The 18,606-nt window shown below is 36.1% G+C and overlaps 1 protein-coding gene and 2 pseudogenes across 5 annotated transcripts in view; 2 read left to right on the plus strand and 1 right to left on the minus strand.

Annotated features, from left to right (window-relative positions):
- SPINK5 (serine peptidase inhibitor Kazal type 5) overlaps positions 1–13,495 on the plus strand; it is a 118,253-nt gene extending 104,758 nt beyond the window's left edge. For all 5 annotated transcript variants that reach the window (XM_039836475.1, XM_039836479.1, XM_039836476.1 and 2 more), the window contains 5 exons: positions 89–216; positions 1,260–1,359; positions 6,227–6,357; positions 8,782–8,872; positions 12,109–13,495. In XM_039836475.1, the coding sequence (XP_039692409.1) occupies positions 89–216; positions 1,260–1,359; positions 6,227–6,357; positions 8,782–8,872; positions 12,109–12,117 (459 nt within the window). In that variant the 3' untranslated portion in view covers positions 12,118–13,495. The remainder of the gene's footprint in view (positions 1–88; positions 217–1,259; positions 1,360–6,226; positions 6,358–8,781; positions 8,873–12,108) is intronic.
- On the minus strand, positions 10,885–11,003 carry LOC120581896 (uncharacterized; annotated as a pseudogene).
- A 3,885-nt stretch (positions 13,496–17,380) lies between the features above and the next one.
- LOC120581720 (uncharacterized) lies at positions 17,381–17,499 on the plus strand (annotated as a pseudogene).
- The last annotated feature ends 1,107 nt before the right edge of the window (positions 17,500–18,606 follow it).

The raw sequence follows: 18,606 nt of genomic DNA on the forward strand, positions 1-18,606 counted from the left end.
AGAGAAAACCTCCTAAAACCAAGTTTGGGGAAACCACCAAGCCAAGAAGGAAAAATGCCATGCTCACATCCCCTTTCTCATATTCCAGGACGAGTGCAGTGACTTTCGGAAGTATGTGAGGAATAACGAGCTTGTGTGCACTCGCGAGAATGATCCCGTGCGTGGTGTTGACGGAAGGTTTTATAAAAACAAGTGCTTCATGTGCAGAACTATCTTGTGAGTAAGAGGTTCCTGTTACCCCTTCAGTGTGCAGGGGACCTGCATTTTTAGAAACTACTGTTTAAATAGACATGTGCTCATGACCATGAGCCATGGGGTCCTTAAAATAAGTCTTTAGATTCAAGGCCCTTAGGCTTGATGTAGGAGAAAGAAAGCTTAATGTGCAGACAGGAAATTTGGATGTAAATTCTAACCATGTCTCTTAAAAAAAATTTTTTTTTCAACATTTGGGATCATAGTTAACAAGAAACTATAACAGATTTTTGTTCCACAACTAGATCAGACTCAACAGAGAAGTGTTTTTGTTAAAAAAAAAAGAAAGAAAGAAAGAAAGAAAAGAAAAGGAAAAAGAAAGAAGGAAGGAAGGAAGGAGGAAGGGAGGGAGGAAGGAGGAGAGGGAGAGGGAGGAGGAAGAGAGAGAGAAAAGACAGAGGAAGGAAGGAAGGGGAAGGAAGGAAGGAAGGAAGGAAGAAGAGAAGGAAGGAAGGAAGGAAGGAAAAAGAAAGAAATAGAAAGGAAAAGAAAGACAGAAAAGAAAGAAATAAGAAAGAAAAACTACAGATTTTTTAGAAGTCAATCTTCAGGGCTAAGGAATTCATTTGTGAGAAAGGATTACTACGTTATTCTGTTGAACAACCATATTTTGAGACCAATGGACATGATAGACAATGATGATGACAATGATGATTGTGAAAAACACTAAATACAATAATAATCACCATCAGTGTTCATCTAGCTCTTCATAGTATGTTCCTTGAGGTAGGAATTATCGATACTACCTTTTTTTATATTCTAAAAAATCTGAGTGCAAGGAATGTAAGCGATTTATCCAAGGTGGCTCATCTATTAAGTGACAAGAGCTCTACACCAGCTCCCAACTGTGTGCTTTTCTTAACTTGTCATCCTGGTTGCTCTCCAATTGAATGGATTGAATGCTCTATGGTTCCATCATATTTTTTCAGAATTTCTTACTTCCCACTAGAAGTTATAGGAGATAGTCTTTGTGGATATAACTTTAAATTACTTTTTGTTTTCTTTAGTCAAAAAGAAGCTTTGGAAAGGGCAAGACTGCAAGAGAAGACACCCCACACGAGATATTACAAAGAGAAAGACAGCTCAGATCCCCCCAATTCCTCTCTGGTAAGAATGATTCTTTCTGAAAAACTACTTATTAATTCATTTATTTTGTGGGGGCTGTTGCCACAGCCCTCTATAAATCTTATTTCCATTGAAAAGTCTGGAAAAGCCGATTCAGTACAGTCTCAAGTCCTTTGAGGATTAAAAAAAGGTTCACGTTTGGTGAGATCTCTGGGATTACTCACCAATGCATTATTCTATGTTCTTTGGGATTGTTAGTCTCACTCCAAGCCAATTTCGTACCTATTTGAAATTTTTAAAAGTGGGTGTGTAATGAATGTGACTTATCGCACAGGTGGTCTAGTGAGCGGTAAGAAGCCTCAATTCTGTGATTTCAGCACACCAAAAATTTTCTTCGCCCAGCTTCCTCTCATTCCTCTCCTCAAACCAAATCCTCTCCTCGATAGTCTGGCGCTGCTGCTATGCTGAGCACTTGTGACATTTCACCAATCAGTAATCAACAATAGTTCAAACTTTTTCTTTAAAATGTAGACTGATGGCCATCAGTAGTGTGTCCCTTAATGTAAATGAGCCTAATGGACTTGCTGTTCTAGAGCTTTGCCAAGGTCAGGAGCCGAAAGGAGGAAAGGGGATATGAGAACCAAATCTCAGACTGGGCCCTAAAAAGGAGACTTTAGCACTAGTCAATGACCCAGACAAGAATAAAGAAAGTTATCAAACATGAATTTTACCTAATTATTTCCCCCAATTTAATTAGGGTAATACCTGAATTGTTCTAGTGAAATATATATAGTAATTACATATTTCTAGTAAATTAGCCACTACACTAGTGATCTCTAAGCATGGAGAAGAACTGTTCACAAAAATATGTTCTTTTTTCCCCAGCTTTATTGCAATATGATGTATAACACTGTAAGTTTAAGACGTACAATGTGTTGATTTGATATTTACATTTTGCAAAATGATTACCACTATAGCATTAGCTAACACCTCTGTCACCTCAGATAATTACCATTTCTTTTTTTGAGGTGAAACATTTAAGGTCTACTCAGTAACTTTCAAGAATATGATGCAGTATTATTAGCTATAATCACCCTGCTGTATATTAGATTCCAGAATTTATTTATCTTATAACTGAAAGTTTTTACTTTTTGGCCATCTCCCCATCTCCTCAGTCCCAACCCCTGGTAACCACTATTCTACTTTATTTTTAATGAGTTTGGCTGTTTCTGATTCCACTTATAAGTGACATCATACAGTATTTGTCTTCCTTTTTCTGATTTATTTCACTCAGCATAATGCCCTCAAGTTCATCTAAGTTGTCTTAAATGGCAAGATTTTCTTCTTTCTCTTAAAGGAATAATATTTTATTACATATAAATATATAATATATGTATTTAGACTGTGGTGAGTTTCACATCAATAGAGGTGCTGAAAGAGAATTTAGGCAAGTACCTTCTATGAATCACTAACAAAGATAGGACTAAACCAGGGATGTTTCTAGTATTTTTCAGGTTTCTGCTGCTACAGATTAAAAATTACTAAGATAAAGCATTACAAAGAAGCAACAAAGACAGAATGGTATTTATATACCACATCTTCTTATCCATTTATCTGTTGACAGACACTTAAGTCGTTTCCATATCTTAGCTATTATGAATGATATTTTTATTTAAAAAATATTACTGGAATATAATAGTCATGTAGAAAAAGTACACATATCCTAAGTATATAGCTAAATAAAATATCACAAAGTGATCACACCTGTGATATTAGCACCTAAGTCAAGAAATAAGATACCACCAGAAGACCAGAAGCCTCGTCATGCTTCCTCCTAGTGCAATCTGGTTTTGAGCTGAGCTTTCTCTTAAAGAAGGAAAACACATTCATTATCCATTTTGTTATCCATTTAACCACCCATTTATTTATTCTACAAATATTATTGAGCATCTACTATTTTCTAAGCATTACTTATGTGTATGAGAACAGTAGCCATAAATAAAACAGACAGAACTCTGTCTACTCATGAAGTTTATATTGGAAGAACAGATAATAGGTAATGCGAATAAATAAAATATAATGCCAAGGGGGAAATAAAGTAGAAAAATGATATAGTAAATGTTGGGATACAATTTTAAGTATCCCGTGTAGTAAAGAGCTTTCTGAGAAGGTGACATTTGCGCCAAAGCCTAAATGATTGATTCCATATGTGTAATGTGGGGAGAGCATTTCAGGAAGAGGAAACCAAAGCTTTGAGAAAGAGGTCAAAGGACAGCAAAGAGTCTAGTGTAGTTGGAATAGAATGACCTCAAGAGAACTACAGCGGAGGAAGTCATAGAAGTAACACGAAGCCATGTTATGTTGGGTTTCGTAGACCATTTTTAAGATGTTGATAATTATTCTGAACGAAGGTAATGAAAAGACTCGGAGTGATGTGATCTGATTTATGTTTTAAAAGAATAATTCTGCCTGCTGTATAGAAAATACACTGTAGGGAAGAAAGAGCAGAAGCTAGACAGCTAGTTAGCCATAGCGGTAATTCACAGGAGAGAGTTTATGCTGTGGTGGCAGTGGGTGGGGGTCTTGAGAAGTGATTGGATCCTGGGTCTGTTTGGAAGGTGGAGTCAAACAATTTGATCAAAGTTGGTGTACTATGTACGAAAAAGAGAAGCATTCTGTGTTTCTTCTTTTTAATGCTCAATCTTAGTAATTTTGAACCTCTTATCAGCGGATATCTAAAAAATACTAAAATTATACCTGGTTTAGTCCTACTTTGTCAGTGATTCATAGAAGATGCTTATCTAAATTCTCCTTCAATATATCTATTGATGTGGAACTCACCGCAATATATAGCCGTTCATTTAGATGTTAGAATTATTTATCAGAACAAACTAAAAAATAAGTACTTCTTTATGCCTCTGAAATTAATATCAACAGATTCAACACTATTAAATTTTCTACTTCTTCTCTGTTTCGGAAAGTGCTTTTCAAGGAATTTCTTTGTTTCATCTATTGTCAAATTTATCGGCATGTAATTATTCATAACATTTCCACATTATTCTTTTAATATCTATATTTATATAGTGATGCACCTTGTTATACTTAATATTGGTAATGTGCATTTCTTGCCTTTTTGTCAGTTTTGCAAATGGTTTATTTATTATTCTTTTCAAACAACCAATATTTGTTCTGTTTTCCATCTTACAAATTTCTCTTCTTGATTATTTGGTTTATTCTATTTTCTTTGAGGTTAATTTGCTTATTATTTGCTAGCTTCTTAAGAGAGAAATTTAGATCATTGATTTTAAAGCTTTCTTCCTTTCTAATTATGTACTTAGTTACAAATTCCCCTCAAATCACTGTTTTAGCTGCTGTGATTTGATCATTAACATTTTCATTATCATTCAATTCCAAACATTTCTATGTTCTATTCTGATTACTTTGAGTCATGAGTTATTTAGAAGTGTGTCGTTTAATCTCTAAATACATAGAAACCTTATCACTGTCATATTTATTCCACTGTGATCATAAATCTTACTTTCTATTACTTCAAGTCTCTGAAATTTATTGACAGCTGCTTAATGGTCAAGAATAAGGTCTATTCGGTAATAATTTCATGTGTACTTCAAAAGACTGTTTAGTCTGCAGTTTTGGGATGTAGAGGTCTGTAAGTCTGTGCTTTCAATTACTGAAAGAACTATGTTAATATTGCCATATATGTTTGCAAATTTGCCTGTTTCTCCTTTTGGTCAGTCAATTTTTGCCTCATATTTTGAAAATATAGATACATGGATGTTTAAGATTTTTATTAATGAATCTATTATTTTATCATTAGAAATTCTCTTCTTTAGCTCTACTAATACCTCTTTTCCTAAATTTTACTTTATGTGATATTAATATAGATATCTAGTTTCTATTTGATGTTTGTATCTATACATTTTCTAACCTAATGGTTGAAATATAAAAAAATATTTAAAGTATACTTCTTGTAAACATTATATAGTTGAGTCTTTTTGTTTTCCAAATCCGAAATCTCTATTCTTTAACTGGAGTACTTAGTCTTATTGATATTTAATGTAATTCCTGACATAATTGTATTTAAGTCTTCTATAATTCTATTTTTTAAATTTCTCTGTCTATTTTTCCTTTGAAGCTATTTCTCTTAATAAAGTTACTGTGATTACTGAATTCACACTTCTAAAAGATTACAGAGAATAGACATGTTCCATCTTCTACATGAAAATTTTTTTTTATCTTGGGAAACATTAACATATAACATATATGACAATTAACATATACTTAGCCCCTAGTATGTGCCAAACACTGTGTTATTATGCATACATTTAATTGCAAAGTCTGCTTTGATCCCTTAAAACACCAATATGAGGCAAGAGCCATTGTATTTATGTTTTCAGATGAGAGGCTAAGGCACAGAAAAGTTAAGTAAATCACTTCTCTAGTTTAGTAACAGAGCTGGGACTCAAAAGCCCATCCAGTTAATTCGTATTTACCTCTAAGTATTTCCTTTCTAGATTGCATATAACTAATGCCTTCATTTAAGGAAAAAAAAAGATATTGTTTGTTACATGATTACTATTCTAGTTTTCTTCCTACAGTCATGCCTCAGTTTATCTGTGCCCAATATCATGGAAGGTTTCTGCGTCCTTGTTGCTGAGCTCTTCCTTGTTTCTTGGTTTAGCTACTTATCTTCCCTAGTAAAAAGAAGCCAAATCCAGGAGGTTAAACCTACGGTAATAATGGTGTGAAATAAATATGTGAGTTTGCCTGACCTATGTTACAGTTCTTTTACCAATCATTTATTCAGATGTGATGGAAGAAATCATGAGGCTTTTCCCCCATTTCATCCCTCTTGAGTGCCATTGAAAAAATTTATGTTTTCCCTGTTCAGAATTCTGAGATGTGCAAACACTACCGAGTATTGCCCAAGATGGGCTACCTTTGCCCAAAGAATTTACAGCCTGTCTGTGGTGATGATGGCCAGACATACAATAATCCCTGCATGCTCTGTCATGAAAACCTGTAAGTATGCAAAGTACATCATATCTTCCAGGGTAGAGATTTATGACACTGTTGACCCACAGTAGTGTACTGATAACAATTTGAGGTGTGCCACGACCAGTTTACTAATCATAGCAGTTCAAAATTCAAGTTTTGTGAATGATCTTCATCATTATATAGAGAAGATTTTAGGTTACCCCTTTAATAAAATTGTTTATACTCTTTACTGAGTGGAAGAGAAAGGAAAAATGGTGGGGTTACAGCAATTAGAGACATCTCGATAAGCCCATGTTACTCATGGGACTGTGAATATCGTCCATTTTTTGTCTAACAGAAAAAAGTCGAGAATCATTGCTGTACAGAGTCAGCTCAGCCTATAATCTCTAATGGGTCTTATGACATAACTGCCTGATATTGACAGATTTCCCATCCTCCCTAAGTCTACTTCTTGGAGCAGGAAGAGCTGTCATGCAAAAGCAAACATATTGGAGCCACTGGCAGACCTGATGCCTACTCTCAGATTTGTTACTAACTGTGCATCTGTGGGCTTATTGTTTCATCATTTTGAGACTTAGTTTCTTCATTGGGGGAAGTGGAGACAGATTTCTGAGCCAATTGACTTCACACGGTTATTGAGAAGAATTATTATTTTTAAGTTAAACACAAAGAACTTGTTTTAATACTTCCATTATTGATTATAGCTTGGTCGTTGCTTTTCTGCTCAAATGCTGCCTTACACCTGCCTCCATTCACATTCCTCACCTTTTCCCAGTCTCCATCTAACTAGCTTTAAATGAGAGCATGGTGGCAAATTTTGACTTTTCCACTCACCCCAGCCCAGCCTTACATCGTACTCCATGTATATTCTATTCTTTGGATACTATAGGCAAGGCCCAGAATGTGAGGGTGAGTCTGATAGCCTGCTTTTCAATCCTGGAAAAATATTTGAATTTACATTTATTTCTTTTTAAGTCAAATAACTCATAAAAGAAAAAGCCATTCTTCAGTTCATGTACTTAAAATCTGAATATGAATGCTTTATGTGTTCTCACATCTGTAGGCAAGGCACTTGCACATTCACCCCCTGACTGATTCCCCACTACTTGCTGTGAAGTAGTGTTATCATCACTGTACAGAGGGTGAATCTGAGGCTGAAAGAGTCCGAGTCATTTGTTTAAAGTCACAAAGCTGGGAAGTAGATCATACAAAATTTTAACCTTGTTTATTTGAGGATAATACAGTTTTCTTTGCTCTCCACTACACTGTTATGTCCAAGGCAGTAGTTCCTTAAAAAATTAGGGTCAAAGATTCCTTTGATAATAGGAAGAAAGTTATCTTTTGATAACTGAAGAAAGTTATCTCTTTCCAGAAAAGAACATGATGTGATATCAGTTTGTATACATAATGTCTGTGGGCACAAAAATCTCTTGAAGTTCATCCATGGATCTTACAGTTTTAAGAATTAAGAAATTCCTGTTTAAGGCATGAGTACAACCATTCAGGAATTTGTTAATATATATGCCTTATCTTCAGCCCAGAAATCTTTCATCTTCTTCTTATTGAAAATGTCAGGACCTAATTATTCATGCAATATTCTTCAGGTGTTCTACAAAACTGTATAAACCAATAACAAGTGAATCTCTGCTTCACGGGAACTTTAGAGTCAGAAATTCCATGGTGAAAATATTAGTAAAACGGGTCTCAGGATGGATTGTCTAGTTGAAGGAAATGGGGGTACCTATTATGAAGAGAAGATTCAAGCTACCGTGGGCAAACGGAAATGGTATTGGTTTCCATTGTCATAGAGGAAGCTACAGAGGAGCAAGTTCACCTTGAGCAATGCCCAAAGACAAAATGAACAGCCTCATTAGAGAATTTCCCATCACCGGAGGCAAATAAGTAGACATTTGACATATAGTATTCCTTAAGCGAGAGGCATTAAAATTCATATGCTTTAAGATATTTTCTATTATAAAATTCAGACTATATGATTATGTCTTATTTTTTATAAAACATTTTATATGGAATCTATATTCTCTATATTTTATGTTTTAATATATTTATATAAAATATATTTTATAACCTTCAAGTCACATTATAGGTACTCAGTAAAGTCACGTTTCTCTCTGGGATCCAGTTTCTCCATCTGTTAAATAATGGCTTTTGGACTAGATGACCTCTGAGTTTATTTCCAACATTCAACAATTCTATGAGTATACAGGTGAATGGAATGTGACAGAATAGATCCAGGGCTGGTAAACAAATCTGGAGCTAAATCAGAAGAGGGAGACTAAACCTGGATGATGCCTACTGGGGAAAAAAAAAAAAGTTGAATGCAGATCCTAGGCCCCACCTCTAATTTCAATGCTGATTTGATGCTCATATGTCACCCAAATAGATCCTTGGGATTCCCTCATCTTTGAAACTTACTCTGTTCTGTTTCAGAATACGCCAAAGTAATACACGCATACGCAGCGAAGGGAGGTGTGAGGAGACTAGCACCCCGGCAACAACCCCTCTCAGCGTGCCAGCGTCTGTAAGTACATTAGCATCCATGGTTACAGTGTTAGAACCAGGTGGTTCTACTCCTGATCTCTTGTACTGGTGATGGGCATTTCTCTGACAGGGAAGTGACACTAGGCCAGGTCCCCTCAGACTGGTCACATCTTCTTTGTGAAGATAATTAAGTAATTGCTGAAATATGTGGAAGAATGATATAGTAGTTAATATTTTAAAATGTTTACTGTTTACTGAGATCATTAATACATTGTTTAGTAGCAATGTCCCTAGCATAACAATTTCACATTGTATTAAACTGTCTCCCAAAATGAAAAATTGACCTTTTAATTTAAATTCCTACAAGGATGTTTTAACACACATTACTGAGTTTGACATTCTCCCTGCTGATCGCATTTGAAGAATCTCTTCTCTAGCAAGATGATATGTAACATGGGGAAAAAACTGGGAATTTTCAAATAAGGGAAAGATTTTTGTTATCAGATAAATATGAGTTCAAATTCCAGTTTTTGACGTTCTTCATACATGAGACCTTTGGCAAATCACATAACTATCTAAAGGTCTCACTGAGTTATTAAAAATATTCAATAAAGATTGACATTTAAGCATTTGGCAGTGTCTAAAAATTAATGGCATTTATTTTCACCATCGCTATTATTATTATGCTTAAGAGACCAAAGTACAAACTTAGAGAAACAGACCCTGGCACAGTGCTTATTTATTTTTAACAATTTTAATAAATTTATTTTGTATTTAGTTAAATAAAAATATATTTTTATAAAAATATTTTTTATTCGACTAAAGCAAACAATGTTTTAGTAAGTTATATTTAATAAATTATACTTAATTATTAAATTATATAAATAGATTATATTTAATAATTATTTATTCTTATCCACTGCCACAAAAAGCTCTGGCAATAATAGAATTGGAAACTATTTTACCAGATCTGAGGATCTTAAGCAACACTAGATGAGACCATGTTCAAAAGAGCTACTTCGTAAGCCTTGATATGGGAAACTGGAATAACAAGAGCTATAAATTAGGTATTTCTGGTTTCACACTAGCAGCTGGGAGGCAGATAGAGAAGCTGCAGGACTGGGACGAAATCAGGAGACCATCTATCTACTCTGGGTCTTGCTTTAAACATCCATAAAGAGGGTTTGAACTTCTGCTATAGTCTTCCTATGGTATTTGCTGTTTTATTACCTATAAACTCTAAGTGGTTTGACCCTTATTTATTAATAGAATATACTGCCCCCCCATCTCACAAACAGATCTGGTCACATCTATCTCAGAACAGTAAGGTAAAAATAATCTTTATACAAGTCCTGTAGACCACACCTTAAAGCACACCTTGCTGCAATCTCATGCAGACAACTTGACAAAAACTGCTTTATGAGGAAGTCGCTATAGGATAATACTGATAAGATGTGTCTATTCAAATAATGCAGAATCTTGCCAGGACTAAGCACAAAAAGTTTCTGAGGGAGTTTCTTCTTTTCATTTTTGGGTGTTTTCTTCTAGAGTTACATAATAAGCATTATTAATGATAGGAATTATTTATGATGTTGCCCAATGGAACAAGTCATTAGAACAAAAGATGTCCAGGGCATGGTTCCAGTTCCCTCTGTATGATTCAGTGATGCCATTTTAGATACACTGAGGTGGTACAGGTGGGTCATGGCTTGGCATTTCTCTGCTCACTCTTACTTATGCATATCCTGGAGGTCCGAACCTATTGCCTGAACATTGTTTCTCAACAGAAGATTCTGTAGAGTCAGGAATCCCAAGAATAGAGTAAAGGGCCAGGCCATCACAACTTTCCTGGAAAAAAAGATCGAGGATACTGGAACCCATACTTTTTCTTGCTCAGGATTACTTTCTATTATACAATAACTGCTAAGATTAACGTAACCATTTAGAGTTCTTTTTTACTTTTTTTCTTTTCTTTAGGTGAGGCAACCCTTGGTTGACCTCACAGATTGCAAGGACCTTGTCAGCTTACAATCCCTTGTTTTTTATTTTTTAGGCCTACAGCACCTGGTTTTCCTAGGTGGTCTCCCATCCAAGAACTAACCAGGCCCGACCGTGCTTAGCTTCCGAGATCAGACGAGATCAGGCTTGTTCAGGGTGGCATGGCTGTAGACCCGTTTAGAGTTTTATGTGTTCATTTTTTTGCTTTTGCATCCTCACAATAGTCCCGTGATTAAGGCAGGGGTCATTATCTTTTCTAGTTTTCAAAAAAAAAAAAAAAAAAAAAGTCAGCCTGAGAGAAATCTTGCAATTTATCAGAGTTATTCAGTATTATATCTGGGGTCCAATTTAGATCTTCTAACTTTATTTCTTATGCTCAGCCATCATCCCTTACTTGTCAGGAGATTCTGTTAACCAGGAGCTTGAGAGAAGGCATTATCTCAATTAAATAAAGATTAGCTACTTTAGAAGACAATTCCTATATTAAGGAAAATTTCAATACTGTTTTTGTGAGATGAATAAAATGACTATTCTCAGTTCAACGATGAAGATTTTCAAGGATTTAACAAGACCTAGCCTGTCACTCTTAAAACAAAGGAAAGCTCATAATTTTAATTTTGATGTGAAAGCTGAAAGAGGGATTTGAGTTTGGAATGACAGTGCTACAGGGGCTCCAGGTGGTGCTGCCTGACGATGTGCAGTCATATGGAAGAAAACTTCCTGAGGTCTTTTTTAAAAATGTACATGTTGATTTAATGTTTAAGTGTTGATTTAAACATGTTGATTTAATGTTTAAATGTTGATTTAAAGAATTTGCAAGCATTGGATGAGTCAGGTAAGGAAGATAGCTGAATATATTCTCATGGCCTAAAACAAACTATAAGAGTAAAAGCATTAGTGTTGGAGGAATTAGCTTTAAGTCCTGACCAAATGTGAGACCTTGGCAAGTCACTAACCTTCTCTGAAGCTCAATTTCCTCCTCTGTGAAATGATATTAATGACACCTATCGCTCTGTATTACCATGAGGGTCACATGTAATCAAGAGCAGAGTTCATTTTTGTATCTACCTCAACAGATGGTACATAGTAGTTGCTTAATAAATGCTCATTGACTCAATTGAATAAAATGTGAAAGTGATTTCGAACTGAGTTTTTGGCAGAATGCAGCAATCTATGGATTTCTTTGACTATGGTATGGTATATGGCTATAAATATATAGCCCACATTTCTACCATGTCTCTGAATTTCTACATCTAACTTATCCATCTTCTCTTCTAGGACAAATAATGCAAGGATTGGTGAAAGCCATGAGGGAAAATGTATGCCATAATCCTGAATTGCCTACTTTCACCATCTGCATATATAAAGAATTCTTCAGGGCTCATCTCATTTGCTGTAAAAACGATAACAATAGAGAGCTGTTGGGGGAATGGACTCACTGACTTTCAGTCTTCTCCGTCTCTCTCCTCCTAGATTCTGTGATCGGAGGGCACAGAGACACCTCTACCTGGTCTGTGCTCTGCAGACCTCCTCATCACAACGCTGTCTGTCCATTTACTTGTTCAATAAAAGAAAACCCAGCAGAACACCCTTTTTGGGACTTCTTTGCCACTACCTGGCTAGTAGAAAATTGTTTTTGTACAGAAGCTTAATAAACTCTACCCTTTTGTCTTGCTAAACCCAGTGGTGGACAGAAAATGCTCCCTTTCTTCAGATTCAAGTTGCCATCATAGTTGGGAACTGAAGTAGGGAGATATGGGCTCCTAGGTAGCCAAGAGCTATGTAAAGCCAATCAGCTATGACTCAACCTCACCTTCACTATCTGTCACCTTTACCAGCAACTCTATCCAGTGTCTCTGTTTCCATGAATAGCAAAACTATGTCTCAGTTCCATAGGCCCCATCCCATGACACAAACCAGTAATTTCACATATCCATTCATATTGCCTCTTGACAATGTCCTGTGTCAGGGCCTTAGTCCCATAGTCTGGGAGAAGACTAAGGAAATGAGAGTTCCCAATGTCTGTGTAAGTCCCTAGAGCAGCCCTGTCCAATAGCAATATAAGATGAGTCACATATGTAATTTCAAATTTTCTAGTAGCTACAAAAGAAATGAGTAAAATTAATTTTAATAATATTTTTAATTAACCCAACATATTAAAAATATTATTTCAAAGTATAATCAATACAAACTTTTTTTTTTTTTACTAAATCTTTGACATTGGTATGTTTTTTATACTTATAGTGCAGCTCAGTTTGAACCAGCCACATTTTAAGTGCTCAGTAACCATATGTGGCTAGAGGCTACTAAATTAGACAGTAAGGGTGGGATGAAACAACCGATAACTCTGTCATGCTCAGAATCTTGCTCCTGGTGTCCCGTGACAGTGCCAAGATATGCTGTTCACTTTCAGCATCTGGTCGGGTGCTGAAGAGACTCTAGCAGAAGAAAGCCTATGGAGAATCCATCACGGTTCAAGTTCTCAGCTACAGAAGAACTGTGCCCGGAAGGGCAGGCCTACTTGGATTTGGGAAGTTAATTTTGCATCTTTTCCCACTGCCCTTTTTGTTTTAAATAAATTGTCACTAGGCCAATTTAGTAATAGTTGGATTTAGTAATCTTTGTCCTTTGTAACTGAGTAAAAATAAATTGGTTCTTACACTTTTTTTCTTCTCTATGTTATCTTTAAGAAAAAAGAAAGAATGCTTGTAAATCATTTTTAAACCATGAAATTTCAGGAAAAAAAAAAAGTAAAAAAACAACGTTGCTATTTTCTTTGGCAACTCCGAGATGTACAGAAAGGGTTTAGAGATTCTATTGCATGTGAGACTGTTATCTCTTTCCTGGTTACCTATAAGAAATCCAGAAACTCTATTTTCACGGTCAAGACATTATTTTTTGAGAAGTAGTTGCTCCGTTACGTCCTTTGAACATTTTATTGAAACATAAATAACAAATTATTTCTTTCATTATTATTATTGTTATTATTTTGGATACAGTTATGAAGATTAGGTGGTATACACAAAGACTTTGTTATCCCACACTTAAGACTTAACCAATCCTTGACAATCATGTGGCTTAGGGTAGAGTAGGGTAGAGGATAGGGTGGTCTAGAATGAGATGAGACATTGGGATCTAGAAAGGCCTAGGGACCCAGTAAAGGTCAAGGGTGAAGTGAAAGTGGGTTGCAGAGGTCAAGAATGAGAGAAGGGCCAAGGAAAATAGAGAATGGACTGAGGATCAAAGATTGGGGATAAAAGTGTGAAAGTGTTGAACACACTTGGGATTTTAAAAAATGCGAAAGTTGATTTTTTTTTTTTTTGAGACACAAACTCGTGAATTTAAAATAAAATGTCAGTGTCAAATGGTTATAACAAAATAGCTGCATTAAATATCAAGTAAGTTTCTGAGTTGCTTCTTGAGTTGTAGCCCGATGGATGGGAGGCAAATAAAAACCAAACCCATCTCACTGAGGTTTGAGAAAATTCTAAACCAGGAAGTGACAAATGATCCTGAAACAGAACTAAAGAAGGCAAAGCTACTTCTATCATGTCTTCCTGGTCACTCCCCCATATTATGCATTTCTCTATAATTAATATTTCAGATTCTATTTTCCTAATATAGATTTTCATCAACTTGCCGCTGTCGAACTCCTTATTTTCTCATTCAGGGAACTCACCTGAAGTGTTCCCTCTCTTTTAAAGCTTCAGGAAGCACTTGTCTAGGCTATGGATGAACATATTTTTTTAAAAAGAATCAAAATGTTTTAGGCCTTGTGAGACATTTAGTCTCTATCACAACCACTCAATGCTGCTGTTGTATAAATAAATGAAAATAAATATACATGGATATGTTCCAATAAAACTACCTTTACAAAAATGGATGATTGGTCCGGTTTTACCTGAGTGCTGTAAACCAGTAAGCAGTAGAGTCGGTCCCTTTTTCTTTTTTGTATCTCAATTGTCTTCTCTTTGCTCTCTTCTATACTTTTAAATACAAACCACACTTCTCATTCTATGCTAATTACAATAAAAAAAAATGTTGACATTTCTAAACACTTAATATGTGCTTGAAACTGAGAAAAGCGCATGACAAGACTCACATACCTACCCCGATTCAATATTCCTTGCTACCTTCTTGGTTGACTTTGACCGAAGCCATTCTCACATAGCACACAGAGTGTGGTAAATGAAGTGAATGTGTTCTCAAATAACACTCCCTGTGTCAGGGTCCAAGGTATTGCTGACCTGCCCCAGGAGGTTCGGTGGTGTGAGGCCCAGTTGGATGAATGCACAAAAGGGCAACATGAGGATGAAAAGCCAGGCACCAACTTTATTGCGTGGAGCGCACTTCTGTTGGGAAATGCAGTTCTATTGGGGAGTGCAGTCTATTGCATGGGGGCGCTCAGTCTTGCATGCACTTCTCCTGCTCCCCTTTCTTGTGCTCCCCTTCTGCTCTCCCCTTATGCTCTCCTTCTCCTCTCTTTCTCCTTCTTTCCTTCCGCTCTCCATGGGACTGTGTGGCTCCTCACATAGTAGAGTACTAAAGTGGCATTCAGCCACACATGCGTGATACGATAATCTGAATTATGTTTACACATTTTCTAAGTCTGAGGTCCTATTCCTAGCCGTGGGCCTGGATCGCAGCCAGACCTTGGGCCAGTCAGGCGTGGCATCCGTACCCTGTTTCCTTTACCAATGACAGGTGATATCTGTTTCCCTCACAGAAAAAAGCATAACAAGACAGATTGTTTTTTCCTTGACATCTTATCACACAGATAAATCCCTTTTCCTTTCCAGTACTGAAATGAAAGTTCCTTCTGTATCATATGTGACTGTAACTCTTTCTTCAAACATGAAGAGAAAACAGAGGGAAAGCTTTGTCAACTGAAGAGTCTAAATATTTGTCATCCTTGCTGGAATTTTTATTTGACCATAGAGCTCCTTCTGAATTATTTTGATGTGCTGACTTGCTCCAGCCCAATCTGTTACAGTACTTACAAATATCTTTCAAGCCTAGACACTTCTTGCATATTGCCTTATTTTCTTCTTTTATGAATTTTAGACCATTTTTCTCTTCTGTGGATTTATTCAATAGCCTAACAGACTTGCTTCAGTCCATCCTTGTTAGCTCTTTTGTTTTATTTGTTTGTTTAATCTCCAAATGACCTCTTTAAAACAGATTTGTTTAATTCCCCAGTTTAAACTTTTTCAAAACTCCTACTAAGCAGCCATACTGCTTTAAAACAAAGCAAAAATGAGACAAACCTGAAATCTAGGCATTGTCTTCCTCTGTCTCTTTTGTACTCCACAGAGTTAATCACCAAATCTGATAAACTCTTTGGTTCAAGCCATCATCATCCTTTCATGATTAACCACAACAGCCTTATAAATGACCTTCCTGCTTCAGTCTCCCTTCCATTGCATTCTCCAGTGTCGGCAGAGTAAAGGTCTGAAATCCAAGTTTGATGGCATTATGCTTAAAACCTTTAAATGGCTGCTCTAGGCCCAGCATGAACTCCAAAGTCCTCCTGACATGTAAGGCTTCCGTTCACCTCTTCAGCTTCAATTCTTGCATTGTCCTCCTTCTCTTACACCTTTGAATAATTTTCTTGAATTTGTTCTTGCATGTCCCCTCTTCCTAACCTATTCACTGCTGTCCTTCTACCATTTTTTTTTTCTTCTGTTTTACAAGGTCCATCCTTCCAGCCTCTAGACTAATTCATTCTTACCATCAGGCAGCAGGCAGCAACCAAGACTGTCCAAACTAGAGGGCCTGTTCTCATTTTCTGAGCACCGCTTAAGCATCTTATTTCTTCATAAACTCCAATAATGCATGGGACCAAGTCTCCCAAAATTCAGGGAGAATGCAGCGCTCAAAATCAGATATATTTCTATCTAGAGAAAAAGAAGGAATAGATCATTTTGTACATCTACATTTATTGGTCAAAACTCGTACCTACTATGCATGGGACCATATTGGGGATTGCTAGAGATTCATGTGCAGTACATTACCACATCAAGGACTGGCTGCCCTAGAATTACGATCAATCAATTTGTTGTGAAACAAAAACCTTGACCCTGTTAAGCAACTAGTAATAGAAATGGATGTAGATTCTTTGAAGTGACTTTTAATTTGGATAGTGTATTGTGATAACGCATAATTCTATATACTGTTTTTAAATCCTTATGACTGAGTAGGTGACGAAAGAGAGAAAAATGTAATCTTAGGGTTTATCGATGGGATTAATTTCTCTGTCCTTCTCAAGAATTTCCAGAAAGGGAGGAACATGGGAGGCAGATTTCTAGACCATTATATTTTGACTATGAATTAATAAAAAGGGAGGGAAAAAAAACCCTCAAATTTTAAAAAAACCTATATTCTTCCTGGAGAGTAAAGCATACACACAAAACCTAGTTGGTGAGAGATTAAATGTGAGAGCATAAAAATCAGAGAGGAAACGAAAATTCCTAAATTTTCCTGGGTTGGGTTACTCCTGACAAACATTAAGAATGAAATTGGAGAGAATCTATTAAAACTGGAATTTAACATCTACAGCCATGCCGTCCTGAACAAGCCCAATCCTGTCTGATCTTAGAAGCTAAGCAGGGTCGGGCCTGGTTAGTACTCAGATGGGAGACCACCTAGGAAGACCAGGTGCTGTAGGCGTAAAAAATAAAAAAATAAGGATTGTAAGCTGACAAGGTCCTTGCAATCTGTGAGGTCAACCAAGGATTGCCTCACCTAAATAAAATAAATATAATACAATAAAATATAAAATAAAATAAAATAAAATAAAATAAAAATAAATTAAAAAATTAAAATGGAATTTAGCATCAAGGTTTGTGGGGGAACATGTTGACCTTGAAGATGCTATGGGGTGTCCAGAAAGTGGTGTCCAATAAGTAGTGGAGAACTGAGTCTAGGGTCCAGGTGTCAGATCCTCCCTTACTTTCTTTGGAAAAGTAAGTAGGGGCAGAAATCCCATGTTGACACATGGTGGTGTGAGAAAGTGTGGCAGAGCAGAAGGAATCTTCTACTAGAATCAGGAAATCTGATTCACTGAGTGGACTGACTTTTTTGGGGGGGACTAAATGAGAAATTCTCAAATGAATTGACATGGAAGCTTGAGGTGTGTGATAGAAATGCAGGTACCCTTGAGCCCTATCTTGCTTCCATTTAAGTTGATATCTTTAAAAAAAAAATCTGTTTCATTCATTGTTTGCCTCATAAAATTACATTTGAGAGGGGAAAAGTTCCATTTTTTAATTAAAGAACAACAATGAAAAGTTTGAAAACCACAGACCCTGGTGCATGTTCAGGGCCCACCGGCTCTAACATTCTGTGAGCCATTGTTTTTATTTCTTTCTACTTAGGACATGGTCAGTCTAATGAGATGCTTCAGTATAACTTAGAAAGAATATCATTTATCTCATTCAAAAAGCATTTTATTGTAGTATACATATTTCAGATGTTAATGAAGCATTGAAATATGAGAGAGGTGTAAGTATTCAAATTTCATAATGGCATAAACTAAAATTAGAGAACTCAGAGGAAAAGAGGTGATACTGGAAAATGGAAAATATGAATGAGAGAGATTCCTTAAAAAAATAGAAACAAATGCAGCCAGTTACTGTGAGATCATAAGATCTGAAATTGGAAGATGTAGTTTTAGTCAAGATTCTATCATTCAGTAGCTGTCTGCTTTGGGGAATTTGCTTAACTCCTCCAATCTTTGAGTTTGTCCTTTGTGAATGAACTCTATCTTAACTCTGT

The sequence above is a fragment of the Pteropus medius genome, unplaced genomic scaffold (genome assembly GCF_902729225.1).
Source record: "Pteropus medius unplaced genomic scaffold, Ma_sr-lr_union100, whole genome shotgun sequence".
Classification (NCBI taxonomy): Eukaryota; Metazoa; Chordata; class Mammalia; order Chiroptera; family Pteropodidae; genus Pteropus; species Pteropus medius.